General features: G+C 52.3%; 1 protein-coding gene across 1 annotated transcript in view; it reads right to left on the bottom strand.

Annotated features, from left to right (window-relative positions):
* Positions 1–2,960: 2,960 nt before the first annotated feature.
* Positions 2,961–17,250, bottom strand: part of DUSP29 (dual specificity phosphatase 29) — a 38,246-nt gene continuing 23,956 nt past the window's right edge. Inside the window, exons 3-4 of the mRNA XM_036438170.2 lie at positions 13,379–13,599; positions 2,961–3,761 (exon numbers count right to left, since the gene is read on the bottom strand). Coding sequence (XP_036294063.1) covers positions 3,511–3,761; positions 13,379–13,599 — 472 coding nt within the window. The 3' untranslated portion in view covers positions 2,961–3,510. The remainder of the gene's footprint in view (positions 3,762–13,378; positions 13,600–17,250) is intronic.

Here is a 17,250-nt window from a genome sequence, read left to right as displayed (position 1 = left end):
TAAGCCCCTGGGCTCATGGACAAACAGACGGGCTGGGCTTGGCGTAGGTGAACTGCTGATCCGAGGTGGTCCCAGGACCCCCTGCACGCGCCTCACTAGCCCGCTCTCACTAGAAGAATCAATTCAGACCTCAGGGTGGCCCCAGGGAGCCTGGTTCATGGGAACTCAGGTTTATCAGGACTGAAACGTCCATAATCAAGTTGAGATTCATGAACAGGCCACAGCTTTTAAACCCAGTGATGTTCTTCCCTTCTAAGAGTTTTAACAAGTGGTTGCTGGTTCCCAACCTTTGCTTTTTAATTAATGAGTCCGGTGGTGCCTGCCCCTGTGGGAAGCCTTTGGACCTCCTCACCAGCATTCTGTTTCAGAAACGGACTCACGGCAATGTTCCAGAGCTTTCGCCACAGCCTCCCGCGTGCCCCACACACGCCCTGCGCAGGAAAGGGGGCCGGCAGGGGGCTCCTCGGTTTACAGATGAGGAGATGGAGGCTCAACAAACAGTTCTCTCAGAAACAGCTCTTCCTGCAGAGCTTCACTCTGTGGCAAGACCATAACTTGTCCAATAAGCGCAATGCTTTAAAAACTGTTAGGTGATGTACAAATCAGTTTACTTTGTTATAACCAAGTGTTGGCCTACAGTCGACCCTCAGAGTGCAAGTGCAGTTACAGCTACATTATGAAGCAGTGCCTTCTTCGTCTTTGTTCCCTGGCTTCCTGCTTCCTTCTCCCTTCTCTCTCCCCTTTCCTGGGGTTCCTCTCTCATCTCACTCAGTACGACTTCAAATTCCACCTCTATACAGATAACATCCACCATTTTTTAAATTTTTATTTTTTTATTGATTTCAGAGAGGAAGGGAGAGGGAGAGAGAGAAACATCAATGGTGAGAGAGAATCATGGATCAGCTGCCTCCTACATGCCCCCTTCTGGGGACTGAGCCCAAAACCCCGGGCATACGCCCTGACCCAGAATCACATCGTGACCTCCTGTTTCTTGGGTCAATGCTCAACCACTGAACCACACCAGCCTGGCAACATCCACAATTAGGTCTCCAGTCAGAGCACTCTCTATAGATTCAAGGTCAAAGGACGTGGGACACCTTTTATTTCTCTTAACAGACATGTGATCTTCAGCGCCCCGGCCCCATTTCTACCCTGTCGACCTCATTTCAGTTTTAAGGCACTACCGAGAAACCGAATCAATACGTACCTTCCATTTCTCCCTCAAAGTTCTGTGGATTCTCCAGGATAATTGCAAAATTATCCCGAGGACTAGTCCCCCTCATCTAGGTCACCTTCTTTCCCAGCAGCAGTTCCAACAGCCTCCTCACTGGTCTTCCTGCTGCTTCCACAATCCAGTTTCCACGGTGCGGCCGCAGTGGTATTTCCCCAGAGTGATGTCCTGAAAAGGTAAGGCCTTCCCCTGCTTAGAAGCCCTCAGCATTTTCCTTTGCACTTGGAGTAAATTCTAGCTCTCTACCTCTCTCCTGCCACTCCCCACCTCACCCACTGGCTCTGGCTTCACGGATGGGCGGTCCCACAAACACCTCCTTTGGGGGCGGTTTCCTTAAAAACACACCATCGCCAGCTCAGAGCCCTCACCTGTGCTGGTCCCTCCCATTGGGATGGGTGCTCCTTCAAGCTCGCCCCGGTCTCCACAGAGAGGCCGTCTTCACCACCCCCCTTCTGACGTGGGTTTCTCCCCCACCCTGCCCCTGGGCGGTCACCTCACTCCTGTTTCTCTCATGGCACCTGAGCACAGCATGCATTATTGCTTTTACTTGTGGCCTCTTAACCCCACTTTTTGGCAGGTGGTAGGTTCTCAGTAAATACTTGTTGACTGCATGAATATTTTACTTCTGTAGGCTTGAAGCGTTTCTGCAAAAACTTCTGATCTTCCTTTCTCCTACCTCTAGCTCCCAGGAACCATCTTGACGAGACCAGACTCCAACGTTACAGTTCTCTGTGCTGCTGTCCTCAGCAGGACTCGGCCCCCGAGAGGTGGGGCATGTAGGAAGGTGCAGAGACCCGAGAACATAAGCACTGGGCCTCAGGGGTTCCATACTTTCTGCAGATGGACTCACTGAAAAGTAAAATTTTATTAAAATGGAAATGTTGAATTCTCTCTGGACAAGAAATAGCCCAGACCGAGGAGGTAAATGTGTTTCCAGGGAATTATGAGCCTCCTGCGATGGAAAAGTCTAGGAAGGGGCCACTATGACCATAGAGTCCTTCTTGGTGTCTCTTTTCCAAGAGCCTGTGTATAGCTCCCCTCACACCCAAAACTGAGTCATTATGAGGATCTGATTCCTCTGGGGCCAGCATCTCGCACCCAGAGCAGACCCTGGGCTGTTCCAGGAAGCCTAACCTAGCCCACCAGCCTCCCCTCTGGCACAAAGCAGGGCAGCTAGCCAGAGAACTTCCTCTTTCATTCTGTTGAGAACCACAACCCGATTGGAGATCTGGGCCCCTTTTCACACACACACACACACACACACACACACACACACACACACGGCCTTGATCACACTCTGCTCTCTCGAGGCAGCTGGGCTTCCATCAGTATCTCTCTCGGGCTTCGTCTGCTTTCTGGTGGCTGGTTCCAGGCGCCATCTCTACCCGCTTGGTGCCTGCTGCTGTTTTCTCCAGAATGAAAATCTGAGCAGGATGGTGACTGGCTTAACCCTCCAGGAAGGAAACTCGCCACCTGCACCCCCCTGCATGCCTGTGCTCACCTTCCAGAGCAAACACATGTGCAAATGCTTCCTGGTGTGTCTGAACAGAAATCAAAGTGAGGGGGGCTTCCCTGAGTTCTTGTTCCTCCCTCTTTCCCAAAATTATAAAGTCAAACGCTTGTGCAAATTGACCACAACTTATTGAATTTTTCTGGGTAGTGGGGGCTCTGGCTACACATTTGAAGAGTCCTGGCTCCCCGAGGAAGGTGGGGGAGCCCCAAGCAGGGCCCCCCCCCCAACTCTCACCGAGTGATGGCAGCATCTCTAGGGGACCTGAGTCTGGGGGTCCCGTGGAAAAGAGGATGCGGGAGGCAGTAAGGAAATACACCTCAGAAGGGGACTAACTCCCGGGCACATTCTGCGGTTAGAAAACATATTTCTATTTAAAAATTATTTTTTAAGAATGTGATTTTCAGGCCAAGTCAAACATTTAATCACAGCACAATGCCCACACGTTTTTAAAATCCTTTTCTTCTCCCATCTTACAAAATAAATAAATAAATGAACAAATAAATAAATACAGGTGCCTTTATGCAGAACGGTGTGTCCATCTGTAACCAGTTCTGCTGGGAGGCCTGTCGGCCCCGTTCTGCTCAGAAGCCAAGTGCCGGCTCGTCTGGGAGGCAGCCTGCATCCTCCCTGTCCATCTGCAGGTGCCCAGGAAGGTTCGGGTGGCTCGGGAGAAGTCAAGCTTCGGTTTCACTGTCCCTTCTTCAGGACAAACGAAGTCACGGGCCAGAGCCGGATCAGCCTGCTCTCTCCCTTCCCCAGAGGGCGCCTACAGCTCCTTCTCACTGGCCTTCTCACTGCCGTCATCGTCGCTGTGCTGGACCTGCCGCCTCTGCTGCACCAGCTCCTTGTCCAGTTCCCGGAGCTGCTTCAGGAAGCCCCAGTTGGGGAGGACACAGCGGTTCTTGGCCACTTGCCGGATGGCGTCCACCAGGGTCATGTTCCTGTGGATCATCAGGTAGGCCAGCACCAGGGTCGCCGAGCGGCTGCGGCCCATGACGCAGTGAACCAGGATCTTATCTGGAATGGAGTGGGGACAAGAGGCAGCAAACGATGCTGGTCATCATGGCATTCTTCACCGCCATGCCCTCTGGGGAGCAGGGGGGGTTGAGGGGTTGCACGGGGGAGAGGGAGCTAGTTTCACTCAAGAATTTCCTTGATGGGCATTACAAATTAATTTATTAAATTTCAGCCCTTGGTTACACTTGTTAACATTCTGTGTGATGAAATGGGGAGGACACATAAAGCACGTGGGCTGCATACAGAAGTGCGATGTTATCTGGGGAGAAGCACCGGGGAGATTGAGTTGCAAGTTGAATTAGCCGCTGTTTCATAAGACACCGTTTGACTTAAAAGAATGGATGGCAGGAAAACCATGGTCATTTAAACTTGGGTATTTGGAGACTCGGGCTCAAAAGTGAACCAAGTCAGCCTGCCACATCAAAGAAAACAACTGATGGTCTTTATTGCCAGCGATACAATGCAAGCTTTTGAGCAAATATTAGGAGTTTTGGGAAACTTGTATCTATCACTGTGAAGTTGACAGCTTCCCGATACTTTGAAGAATTTTGTTAGGATGAGGGATGAAGTTAACAAACGTGTTTTTTGATAACGTATAGTGAAAAGTGTCAACATTTGGAGGATCTGCATAACTGAGAAAACCAATATTTTCCAAATGACCAAATACAAGATATTACAGAATCATGCATAGGTATAAACATCCATTCAAAGGTGGATATTCATGTAACCGAGTATGAAGTTTATTGATGTGGCTTCAGATTCCACATCACAACTAGCCTTTAACAAGCTATCATTTGCCTGACCGGTGTGACTCAGGGGCTGAGCGTCAACCCATGAACCAAGAGGTCACCCATGCGGTTCCCGGTCTGGGCACATGCCTGTGTTGTTGGCTTGATTCCTCGTAGGGGACGTGTAGACGGCAGCCAGTTGATGCTTCTCTCTCATTGATGTTTCTATCTCTCTATCCCTCTCCCTTCCTCTTTCTCTAAAAAAAATGTGATCGCTCTGCTGGCGTCGAGCATATATAATTAAAAAAAAAAAAAGCTATCATTTGTCAAGTGTGGGCGTGGTCTCGAAGAAGGATACCCACAATTACCTGGAAAGGCTTTCAGGGCATCCCTTCCCTCTCCAACCACATGGCTGCTGAGGGAGGCTGGGTTTCTTCCTTCACGCCAGCCACAACAGCGTACACAGCAGACTGAACGCAGGAGCTAATCCCATTCCAATAGGTTCTAACAAGCCTCGCATTGAAGAGATAACAACAATGTAAAGTCATACCCCTCTTCTCCCTAAGCTGTCTTTGGAAAATATGATTTTTCATAAAAAATATGTTATGTTAATATCCAACTGTGTGTTTCATCCTTTTAAAGTGAGTATTGCCGAAACCGGTTTGGCTCAGTGGATAGAGCGTCGGCCTGGGGCCTGAAAGGTCCCAGGTTAGATTTCAGTCGAGGGCATGTACCTTGGTTGCAGGCACATCCCCAGGGGAGAGTGCAGGAGGCAGCTGATCGATGACTCTCTCTCATCGATGTTTCTAACTATCTATCCTTCTCCCTTCCTCTTTGTAAAAGATCAATAAAATATATTTTTTAATTAAAAATAAATAAAGTGAGTATTAAATTTTTCAGGGGTTTTTTTTGTTGTTGTTGTTGTTGTTGTTGTTTTTTCTAATAGAGTAAGAACAGATAGATACAACCCGAGTAAATAAAACTTCCTTCGGCCACTACCATGGCAGTGTCGGCCCCGCTGCGAAGCCTTGATGTGAAGCTGCTGCCTCCAGAGCTCACCCGGTGAGCATCCACCGTGCTACTCCATCCTTTACACAGCCTTCAAGGTGCCAGGGTCATCCTCCCTGCTTCACAGAGAAGGAAACGACTGGTCAGAGGTCACTCAGAAGCCTGGTGCCAGCACTGGAAATGGTTCAAGACAACATGTGATTGAGGCCCTACTGTGTGCTGGACACTGGCCATCAGGCTCTTGGGACTGAGACAAAGCTGAGATTGGGATCTCTGGCTGTACCCACGACTGCGAGGCCAGTGGCCACCGGCCCTGGTTGTGTGATCGCTCTGCTGGCGTCAAGCTGGTGGAGGCAGCTGGAGCTGGGGGACCCCAGTGCTGTCCCTGTTCCTGAGTCTCGGGCCTGAGGCCTGGAACGATGACCAAGAAGACACGCGTGGACATGCATGGACATCCCCTGGTGTCTGGAGCACTGGCAGGACGTGAGAACAGCTTGGAAAGCACACTTCTGAGGGGACATGGCTCTCCTGTGTCCTCCCATCTTCCTAGGGGACCATGTCCAGGACAGTGGGAATGCCAGCAGCCATAGCAGCATGAGGAGGACTCCAGGAGGGTTGAACCCCAGGCACCGGGGTCTCCCTCCCACCCCTCCAACCTGGTCAGTGAGGCCGGCACACCCTGCCTGGCAGTAAGGACTCTACTGATGGCCTCTCCACACTCAGAGAGTTGTTCTATGAAGAGCCATTCACTGTATCACCGTCCATTTCCACAGATCCCCACAAGCTAACCCGGTGGCCGCGGGTCCCAGCCTTCGTGCTGCTGAGCTCCCGGAGCCTGGCCTCCGCCTCTGCCTGGTGCACCTCGGCGGCCGGGAAAGGAGGGCGAGAAGCGGGGCCACTCCTTCCTGAGGCTCGGGTTTGGGGAGCTGGCCCCAGTGAGTGGCGGCTGGAGGGGCACGTCTCCCTCTGGCATCCTAATCCCCACAGCCCGTTCCAGAGGCCGCTGGCCCCCCGCCAGCCGGCTGATAGCTAAAGCGTTTCTTCCTCTCCTGGCAACAAGGGTAATTCTTTCTGTCGTGACTAAATGCTCCAAACAGACGAAAGCTGTAGTTCATTAAGCCTTTTGGGAGCCGGGAGTCTGCGGAGCGGGAAGAGGGGGAAGGGAGCCAGAGGGAGAAGGAGAAGAAGGAGAGGGGGTGCAGTGGGGGTGGTGCTCAGTCCCAGCAGGAGCTCTGGAACTAGGTTTGCATTAATGCCACCAGCCATGTGAGCTTGGTAGATCCCCCTCAGGGCCCTGCTCCCTCTTTGCTCTGGGGCTCTGCTAAGCACCACCCTTTGAGGCCCAGCCTGGGGTGGTGAGAAACTGCAGTCCAGGGGGAGAGAAGACGTGGAAGGCTGCATCCGGCCTGCTGCCAGCGGGGCCCTGGCCAGGGAGAGCGGGGGGCTCTTGGCAGTTAGACACCAGCCAGGGTCAAGGCCCTGGGCTAGGGGTGTCGGACTCAATCAGAGAAGGGGCCAAAATCTAAAATCCAGCCTAAATCGCGGGCCGAATGGTTTACTGAACAGTCATAAACTGTCCTTGTGATGGAAACGCAGCGGAGTGCAGTGATGACAGCGCGGTGCGGGCCACATTGCAAGGCCTGGCTGGACGGATTTGGCCCGCGGGCCTTGTGTTTGACACATGTGCGGCGGAGGCAGCCTTGTCGGGGTTGGCACTGTCAGGGTCAGCAGCTTCCAGACTCTTCTGTGTGGCTCCCGGAAACACGATATAGAATTCACCGCTAACTCGAACATAGCCTCACCCCTCGCCACATCTTCCCAGTGTGTTGTTGTGTGTTTTTACCGCAGCCCATCCTCACCGCCTGACGAGGCAAATAAAAGTGCGTCCCTGTTTTTCAGAGGAGGCGGCTGACGTGCGGAGAAGGGACTGGCCACGCGGCTCAGCAAGGAAGCGGCTGAGCTGTGGTTCACACCCAGGCCCCGGCCGCCAGGGTGAAGCTCTGACACGCCGAGGGGGAATCGGAATCACAAGTGTGCGATCAGACACACGTCTCCCAGAGGAATGCACGCTTTTCCTACGCACAATGCCTGCAGCTATTTTCTATTCTAATGTGGTCCGTTTTTTAAAAAAGAAATGCTGGTTGTACCCACACTATAGTCACAATCTATTGTATGTTTGAAAAAAAAAAAATGGTGATTTCAATGAAATAGTTCCCCATAAGCCTTTACCAAAACTTGAATCCCCAAAAGTTGAATCTTAGGAAGAAAACTCAAATCCAGAATCTCTGCGGCTTCCTGACTGCGTATGTTCCCTTCTGACCAGAAGGTAGGCCTCGGTCACTCAAATCAGACATACAGGCCCAGCCCCCCAACCCCGCACCCCCTCGCCTGCACCTCCCGTACCTCCAGCCAGTGTGCACTCCCTTGGCCACCTCCTTCCTGGGTTTGGCCTGTCTCTCACTCACACCTCAGATCTGGCCTCCTCAGCAGCGTGCAAAGCCAGAGCTCATACTTCTTCTCCAAACGGCCAGGCGTGCAAGGAAGACCTCGGAAAAAAGAAAGCCTGCATGCTAAAGCCAGTTTGGCTCAGTGGTAGAGCATCGGTCTGCGGACTGAAAGGTCCCAGGTTCGATTCTGGTCAAGAGCATGTACATTGGTTGCAGGCACATCCCCGGTAGGGGGTGTGTAAGAGGCAGCTGATTGATGACACTCTCTCATTGACATTTTTGGCTCTCTATCTCTCTTCCTCTCTGTGAAAAATCAATTTTATTAAAATACATATATATATATATATATATATTTTTTTTTTTTTATTTTTTTTTTAAGGGAGCATGCAGGTTCTGGGCTGCGAGGGGCAGGCCCTGTGTGCGCTGCAGAGGGTGGGAGACCCTCACATCCATCACCTGTCTGACCAGCCTCCTGCTCAGAAGCAGCCCTCCTTACTGACTCACGCCCTCCTCCTCCATCATGGCCCTTAAGCGGGCTGTGCACCGTTCGTTAAAGAAAAAGAAAGACAGAAAGACATCAAGAAGAGCGGTGACACTGAGATCCGATTCTTAGAGCCTCCTAGTTTCTGCCCTGGGAGTTTCCAGAAGATTTCCTTCAATTGAAACCACACCAGGTCGCTCCGAGGGGGCCGTGACAGGAGCGATGAAGGCAGCCCGATTGGGGGTCCCCTGGCAGTCTCCTGTCAGCACTTGTTTTTCTGATGAGGAATGACAAGCTCAGTTGTTTCAGATCCCATCACCAGCTGCCTTGCCTCACGTCCCTTAATATCTGGTGACTTGTTACAGAGCGAGGCCACCGGGTGCTCAACGTAAGGGCCTGAGTGGCAGGCATCCCCACCCCGGGCCTCCCATGCGCTCTGTGGCTCTCCGGCCTCTGGGCCCCCAGCTCCTGGGGCAGGGCACTGGGCTAGATTATCCCTAAGATTTTCCCAGAGGGACTGAGATCGCCTGTGGGTGCTCTCAGAAAGAGCCATCAGGGGTGGGGAGGGTGGGAGTGGACGCCCTGGGCTGACTCACAGCGGCACCAGCCGAGCTTTTCAACAAGAGAGAGCAGGCGAGTTGTGGGGCAGCAGAGGGAAGAGGCGTACCCTTGGCAGCAACTAGCCACGGAGGAAGAGGAAAGACAAGCGGAAAGAGAGACGCCCTGCCTTTTGGCCAGACTGTCCATCCACACCTACATCCAGAGTCTAATAAGAACCACGCGCGTGGGCCTGGCTCTGGCAGGCTGGAGCCTGGGCACAGGCGCCGCCCTGCTGGGAGGCCATGGCAGTGCCCTTGCCCAGCTGGCCAGCCTTTCACTCCTGGGGGCACAGCTTACACACTGACAGCTGTTGGGTTTCTGTTGTTTGGCCTTCGCAGCATCTTAAGACATTTTCAATGTGTTGCCAATTGCTTAAAAATCGAGCGATTTTTACATTAAATCTCCAGATTGGAGACATTTCCTAAAAAATCAGATCTACCACCTTTGTGCTGGTTCTCACAAAACAAACGCTGGCTGGGACTGGGAACTAGCAACTGCCCCCTGGGGAGGGGCAGGAGCGTGGCACTTAGCCACCACACCCTCACCGCACCCCGCGGCTTACACACAACCTGCTTCTTTCACTCCTGCATGCTGCCTTGTCCTGAGGGGATGGGACTTTGAGTCCTCAACTCAGGGAAGTCTTTAAATATGTAAGCTCACAGTCCTGGCCGGTGTGTCTCAGTGGTTAGAGCATTGGTCCGTACACCACGGGGTCACAGGTTCAATTACCAGTCAAGGGCACATACCTGGGTTGCAGGTTAGAATTCGGCCCCGGTTGTGATGTGCGTGGGAGGCAATCAATTGATGTTTCTCTCTCTCTCTATCTATCTCTATCTCTCTCTCCCTTCTCCCTTCCTCTCTCCCTCTCTTACACTCTTTCTCTAAAAAAACACACAAAATCGCCAAAACCGGTTTGGCTCAGTGGATAGAGCATAGGCCTGTGGACTGAAAGGTCCCAGGTTCGATTCTGGCCAAGGGCATGTACCTTGGTTGCAGGCATATCCCCAGTAGGGGTTGTGCAAGAGGCAGCTGATCGATGATTCTCTCTCATCAATGTTTCTAACTCTCTAACCCTCTCTCTTGCTCTCTGTAAAAAATCAATAAAAAATATATTTAAAAAACACACACAAAATCAATGGAAAAAATACACTTGGGTGAGGATTAACAACAACAAATGTAAGCCTCCCATCTGGCAATGCGGCCACGTCCTGGTCCCCAGCCCCAGCCCATAGTCTGGTCCCCCACCTGCATACTCTCTGGCCTTGATATATATTTTTACCTCTTTTATTCTATTTTATTTTTTTAGAGGGACTATTTTTTGTTTTTGTTTTTAATGATGTTTTATTGATTTCAGAGAGGAAGGGAGAGCGAGAGATAGAAACATTAATGATGAGAGAGAATCATCTATGTCTTGCCTCCTGCACGCCCCCACACTGAGGATGGAACCCAAAACCCAGGGATGTGCCCTGACCAGGAAACGAACTGAAGCCTGGTTCATAGGTTGACACTCAACCACTGAGCCACGCCTGATGGGCATTTACTTTTCCCTCTGGACCGTTTCTTGGTGAGGTGCTTTCAACCATCTGGTCTACCCGTCACTATCCGCACCAGCCTGACATCGCCACGTCGAAGCTCTGTGATCTGCCCAGGCCTGAAAGGACTGGAGGGTCCCATTCCTTCCTGACTCCGCAGTGTGGGCAGACTCCGCACGCACGTGCCAGGAACTGAACACAAGCTGTCGTGTGCGCATATCATGCTAGTTCAAAGTTGGAACGTCCTTTTTTCTTGGGGGATTGGAAACTTTATGATGATGATGATGTGCATGTGCTGGTGTGGTTGTGTGCTTCACGGTGCATGACCTCTCTCTATCAAACACATCTGAGAGCCTGCTGTGCACCAGGTTCTGTGCTAAGTGCTTTGTGTCGGTTCCTGCTGAGCCTCATTATAATCGTTCAAGGTAAATATTTTTATCGCCAGATGCCGAAACGAAGGCTCAGAGAAATCACGTTGTTACGAAGACGTGAATCTGAACCCAGCCCTGTCTTCTCCAAAGCCTGCCAGCCACCTGCCATGAAGGGGAAGGCCAAAGATAGAGTCACGGCAAGTGAAACTGAAGGATTGGGTGGTGGTACTGTAGGGGTGTGTGTGTGTGTGTTTCATGTCAAATATGTTTTCAGTTAACTTCAAATATTCCGAGGCGAATTTTACCTCGTGGTGATGCGTCAGAGTCCAATTGCTTTTTGATCCTGCTTGGAAACCCAGAAGGTGCACAGCACAGAAGAGGGCCCATAAATAGACCCGTAAAAGAGCGACTTTGAAACAAAGCATCCCCAAATACCAGCACTTCAGCTCCAATGATTTCCGTTTCCATCATGACGTTGCTTGTGAACCGACATAACGATGCATGGCTGGTGCCGGTGGCTGGCTGTGGGCCCGGGGCCACCTTGGGGACGGCCGTCCAGGTCTGGGACGACAGCACGCCTGGCCCCGGCCCAGCCACAGGCCGCAGTCCCTGAAGCGGGCCGTTTGGTCAGGCAGCGAGCCTTGTGATCCCAACCACTGTGCTAAGAAGGCGTTCAGTGCAGTGGTCCCCCCTTATCCGTGGAGGACGTGTTCCCAACCCCCAGGGCATGCCTGAAACCACAGGTAGTTACTGAACCTAGACTTCTTCAACTCTGCCGGAAATGTGGCAGCAGCCATCTCATGGGCAGACGCAGCCTGTACAGTCATGTTATCGTTTTCCAGTCCAACCTATTCCCCAATCTGTGCAACCATCCCTTACTTGCGGTAAATGGCTGGGGGTCCCTCATTTCAGGGGAACCCTCGCTGAAATCGTTGTGACGGCTCAATGCTTTCTGGTGCAACAGGTTGCCTCGACTGGAACACATTTTCTGTTCTGTCTTCCACCTACACATTTAGTGATTTTTCTATCTTAACGAACCTTGTCATGCGCTGTGGCCTTAATTTTTGCAATTTAAGGTGAGGCAGCAAAACTACCAGTAGCACTAATTTCTTTTTCCTTCTTCACAATTTCACGGATAGCAGATACATTTACAGTAGGATCTTAGCAACCTCAGCATACAATTTTTCCCCCTCCCTTTCCTATTCATTCAAGAACGTTCACCTTTTCCCTTACAGTTTCTCTTTGGTGTATCTGAGTTACCAGCATCACTACTCTTGCACTTTGGGGCCATTAAGTAATATAGGGGTCCTTGAACTCAAGCACTGGGATACGGAGACAGTCGATCTGATCACGGAGCTGGCTACTAAGTGGCTAATGGGCAGGGAGCATCTACAGCGGGGGTATGCTGAACAAAGGGCTGATTCACATCCCTGACGAGATGGATCAGGACACTGCGAGATTTTATTACGCTACTCAGAATGGCGTGCAATTTAAAACTTATGAACAGTTTATTTCTGGAATGTTTCACTTAATGTTTTCAGACTGTGGTTGACTGAAGGTAACTGCAACTAGGGAAAGTGAGACTGCAGAGGAAAAGGGACTACTGTCACTGGATACCCTACAGTGTGTGATGGCCCCATAAAGGGCTGTGGCACATGGGGCTGAAGTCAGAACTCAGATTGGGGAGGTACAGTCCCTCTGGCCTCTGTGGAATGCCACCCTGCAGCAGGAACTGCATATTGTCTTACCCGAGACGCATTCCTAAAGCGTGCCCTTCTCCCCAAAATAGCCTGGCAGCCTTTCCCTGGATTAGGGCAGCTAAAACTGCATTTTGAGTGCAAGGACTAGCACTCAAATTAACCCTGGGAAACTTGGACATCACAGGTGCAAAGCTCCGTCTCAGATACAGTTTGCCATTTATAAAGGCTAGGTGGTCATTAGAATGAGTATTTCTGGACTTGGGGAGGGTCGGGTGAGTGAGGGGGTAGGGAGGCTGTGGTTGGTGGGCAGGAGAATTCAAAGTCTTGCCACAGATTTTCCACTCAAGTCAGCAGCCTGAGGGGTTTTCTGGCATCAAAACCTCTATTAGTCGGATTTGGGCACGGGCACAATTACATCCCAGCTTTGAGGGTTCCCAGATGCCCCCTCCTCTGCAGGGTGGCTGACATGCCTTAAGGCCAAAGACCTCCCCTCTGAGCCCTCCCGAAGCCAATGCTAATGCTGATGCCACCAAAGCCAGAACTCCACCAGCTGGCTTACAGCCTCCGGGGGCTCACACTTCTCCAGCTCATCCCCATGCAACCCCCGCAGGGTCTGCCTTGAGAGGGGAGCCGAGCAAAGAGCTTAGAACCCTCTTCCCGCTGGGCGGGGGCGGGGCCTCCGGCGGGGCAAAGCAGTTGGTGGGCGGGGCCTCCAGCAGGGGCGGGGCCGTGGGTGGGCAGGGCTCTTACTGTGATCGGAGTGGAGCGCAGCGTCGATGAAGGCGGCCGCCGAGTGGAAGAAGACGCTGAGGTCGAAGGTGGGCACGTCGTCGGCCTCCACGCCGTGGTACTCGATGTCCATGCCGCGGTAGTAGTCGGGCCCCGTGTCCACGTTGCGGCGGCCGTGGGCAGCGTTCAGCACGTGCGTGAAGCCCGCCTTCTGCAGCGAGTAGCGGTCCAGCGCCGTGGCCCTGGGCGCGCAGAGAGAGGCGTGGGCTGGGGGCTCCTCAGCCTGGGACTGGGGCGGGGGACGGGAGGGGGCGGCTAGGAGGCAGCCCACTGGTCTCTGCAGGGGGTTCTGGCTTCCACAATGAGGCCTCGTCATTGAAATGAAGGACATCCTTAGTCCAAAGCCTGCGCTCACAGGCCCCTCGGGCACCTGTGCCATTTCTCAGTTCCGGCTAGGGTGCTTGGAGAAGGGAAGGGGAGGGAGGAGAGGGGAGGGGAATATTCATTTGTACGTTCATCCTTTCACCACTCACCGAATACACAAGAGCTTGGTGTGGGCACTGGTGGTTGCAGGAGTGGGCTGTCAGCAGCCAACTCCCCCCCACGGGCCTCCGGACACTCCCTCCTCCCCCCTTCATCAAGCAGAGCTGTGTGGGCAGAGGGCCACCTGGCACAGCCTGGGGAGACCCTTTAAAGCGGCCCCTTCTCTGAACCCTGGGCTGTTTATAGGCTTTGGAGGTTGGGGCTAGAAGGAATGGGTTAAGAGAGGTCTTTTAGTGCAGGCTGTGGTTGGAATGGGCAAAATTCTTGGTATTGACGCTCACAGGATGGGCGAACGCCATGCGAAGTCCTTGCTTTGATAAGGAACCATCGCCTCGTTGGGCAAAGCAGTGTTCCGAGGAGAGCCATTGGAGCCGCCTGTTGTTTGAATTGGTCTGGGGACGTGCCTGAGGCCCACGGCGAGTTACTTTCTGGTTTACAGCTTTGTCTTTCTAGGCACGACGTCCCAGGCCCAGGGCAAAGTCACGCGGAAGCAGGTGGCCTTGGAACACGGGGCCTGGGACACAGGGGTTCCTTCCGCTGAGAGCGCTCAGGGCAGACCCTCTGGGAAAGAGGCTTCTGAGCCCGCCTTCCTTCCAATGGCGATCTCTGGCCACAGAGGGGCTGAGGGAGGCCACGGCAAGCCAGGCAGGGAAGACAGCACAGTGTAAGGAATGGCAGCTGCAGATAATAAAGGCCTGTCAGGAAATGTTTATTATTTCTCGTATTCAATCATTTATCCCCAAATAGTGATTTAGATTCCGTTATTGCCAGGCATTGTCCTGGCTACGGATGCTGCAGCCATGGACAGATCAGTCAAGGTCCCGTAAGGAAGCTTAGACTCCACTGGGGAGAACAAACTGACAACAAAGGAATAAACAAGATGATTTCAGAGAGCAGGAAGAGCAGCACAGAGAACTGTGGTCCTGCTCCGGATAAGTGGTCAGAGCTGACCTCTTCCAGCGAAGACCGAGGGGTGAGGAGGAGCCAGGTGTGGGGAGAGTTGGAGGAAAAGTGTTCCATCCAGGTAGCGGGAACTGCAAGTGCTAAGAGCAGGCGGAAAGCTGGTGTGGCTGTGGTAATGAGGGAAGTAGTGGTGTAAGGAATTTGGCAAGGTAGGCTGGGTCATGGCGGCCCTGTAGGCCGCAGGAGAAAGAGTTTGGATTTAATGTTAAGTGTGATGGAATGACACAAGCCACGGTGTGAGCATTGTTTATCTTTTTAAAGATCCCTTTGACTGACGTGTGGAGAGGGACTGGAGAGGGATAAACCATTAGAAGCCGGACCTCTGTTGGAGGCTGTCACAGTTGTACAGCCAACAGGGGACGGTGGCTTGGACTAGGCCCATGGTCTGCAAACTGCGGCTCGCGAGCCACATGCGGCTCTTTGGCCCCTTGAGTGTGGCTTTTCCACAAAATACCACGGCCTGGGCGAGTCTATTTTGAAGAAGTGGCGTTAGAAGAAGTTTAAGTTTAAAACATTTGGCTGTCAAAAGAAATTTCAATCGTCGTCCTGTTGATAATTGGCTCTGTTGACTGATGAGTTTGCCGACCACTGGACTAGGCTGTTGTCACAGGAGACTTGCTGATGGGCTGGAAATGGGGACAGGGAGGAGGGGACTGGTTCGGCCAGAGCATAGGATGTGAGAGGACTTTTGGAGAGGGAGTGTGGGATTGGGTCATGGAGGTGCTCGGCTGCCGGGGTCTGTATTTGGGGGTCAGGGGGAGCTTTTGATTGTGTTTGCGAAGGGGGGACCCCATCCCAGCTTTAGGAGGACAACTCTCTCAGTAACACACAGACAGGTCCCACAGCTCAGGGAAGAGGTGACGAGGGTCTGGAACCATGAGAGTAAGAGGCCGAAAGTGGCCTTATGCTCCAGCTGGGGACTCCTCTGGAGGCCACTGGTACAAGGATGCGGACAGAAACGGCCATGATGGAGGCCAGCGTGGATCGGCACCCTGGGCCGCGAGGAGCCTGCAGAAGAAACACCTGCCCAAGCCCCTCGCTGCGGCCCCTCCTCCGTCGCTGGTTTCCTGGGCGCCTTTGTTTGCCATGAGAGGAGCTGTGATGGCCTTCAGTGTTTGGGAAAGAGGGAGCTAAACACAGGCATTAGCTTTTAGGGACATTTGCCAAGAGCCCATTAGAACTGAGGAGCAGGGAGGTGAGGGCTGCAACCGAGTCCCAACCCCCCCCCCCTCCGCCCCGCCCCAGCTGGCCTTTGTGCTGCCATCCTGATTATGGAACACATTCTGCTTCCAATTTTTCCTCACAAAGGTCTGCTTTTCATTTTTCCTCTTGTCTCGAAGTATGTATACAGCAAACATTATGCGTTTGGGATATAGATCTGCGCTCAATTAAAGGCTCCACTAATGCAGTCCATCTTGCTGAGTAGCAATCAACCTCACTTTGAGGTTGAGCTCAGTGGAAAAATTGAAATTAACTGTCCTTGACAGGAAGTTTCTATCCACGGTAAAGACCGTTCTCCCCGGGTTCAGCAGCTGCGTTTCGATATAATCAAATGGCAGTTGGAATAAATGGCTCTTTGCGATTTGCTGCCTTGGGGGTCGAGGGTCTGGGTACAGATGCAACAAGACTCACTGCGTGACATCTCCACTTTCACCCCACAGAGCTGGCTTTGCCCGCTGCCCAAGAGGGAGAAAAGGGGTTCGCAGAAGGGTTAGACCTGGTGGGTGTGTGAGGCCCAAGGCAGGTTTTGGGGGCTCTGTGGCTACCTGGGCTGGGAGGTGGTGTCCTCATACACCCTCTGCGGATTTCCCGCTAGCTGGGTGCATTTAGAGTCCAATCAAGGGTTCAGAAGGGTTCCAATGGCAGAATGGAGACCCACAAATCAGCAGAGGGAGTCAGTAGACAGCAGCTGTGATGGCGGCAGATCCCCAGTGGGCTAGGATGCCTCGCTCAGCAATTACTGGGAGTGGAGGTAGGGGGTGAGAGACAGTGCTGTCTGCATTATGTTGTGTTGTGTTTTGTTTTGTTTTGTGTTAAGGCCACCTGCTCAGATATGAGATGTGGGAAAGAGACTAAGAAACGTGCCTCTGTTGGAGGAGAAAAGCTCAGGAGAAAAACAGACCTAAGCATTTACTTCCAGAATCTAGACGATGCCAGAGCCTTTGTTTCTGGTTGTTTAAGAAAACTCCTAGATGTAAGCAATCTGTTCCCTTAAAAAATAATGTTATCTATTTACGAAAATAATACATGATGGATGCAGAATGTGGAGAACATACCCCCTCGTGCACGCGCACACACAGATCACCTGTACTGCTAACCCCCAGAGATGGAGATTATTTGCTGTTTGATATACTATCCTCCGGTTGTTTTTCTATGCATAGATTTGT

The sequence above is a fragment of the Pipistrellus kuhlii genome, unplaced genomic scaffold (genome assembly GCF_014108245.1).
Source record: "Pipistrellus kuhlii isolate mPipKuh1 unplaced genomic scaffold, mPipKuh1.p scaffold_m20_p_15, whole genome shotgun sequence".
NCBI lineage: Eukaryota > Metazoa > Chordata > Mammalia > Chiroptera > Vespertilionidae > Pipistrellus > Pipistrellus kuhlii.
Note: the sequence above shows the minus strand (reverse complement) of the source record. Positions and strands in the feature narration are given on the sequence as shown.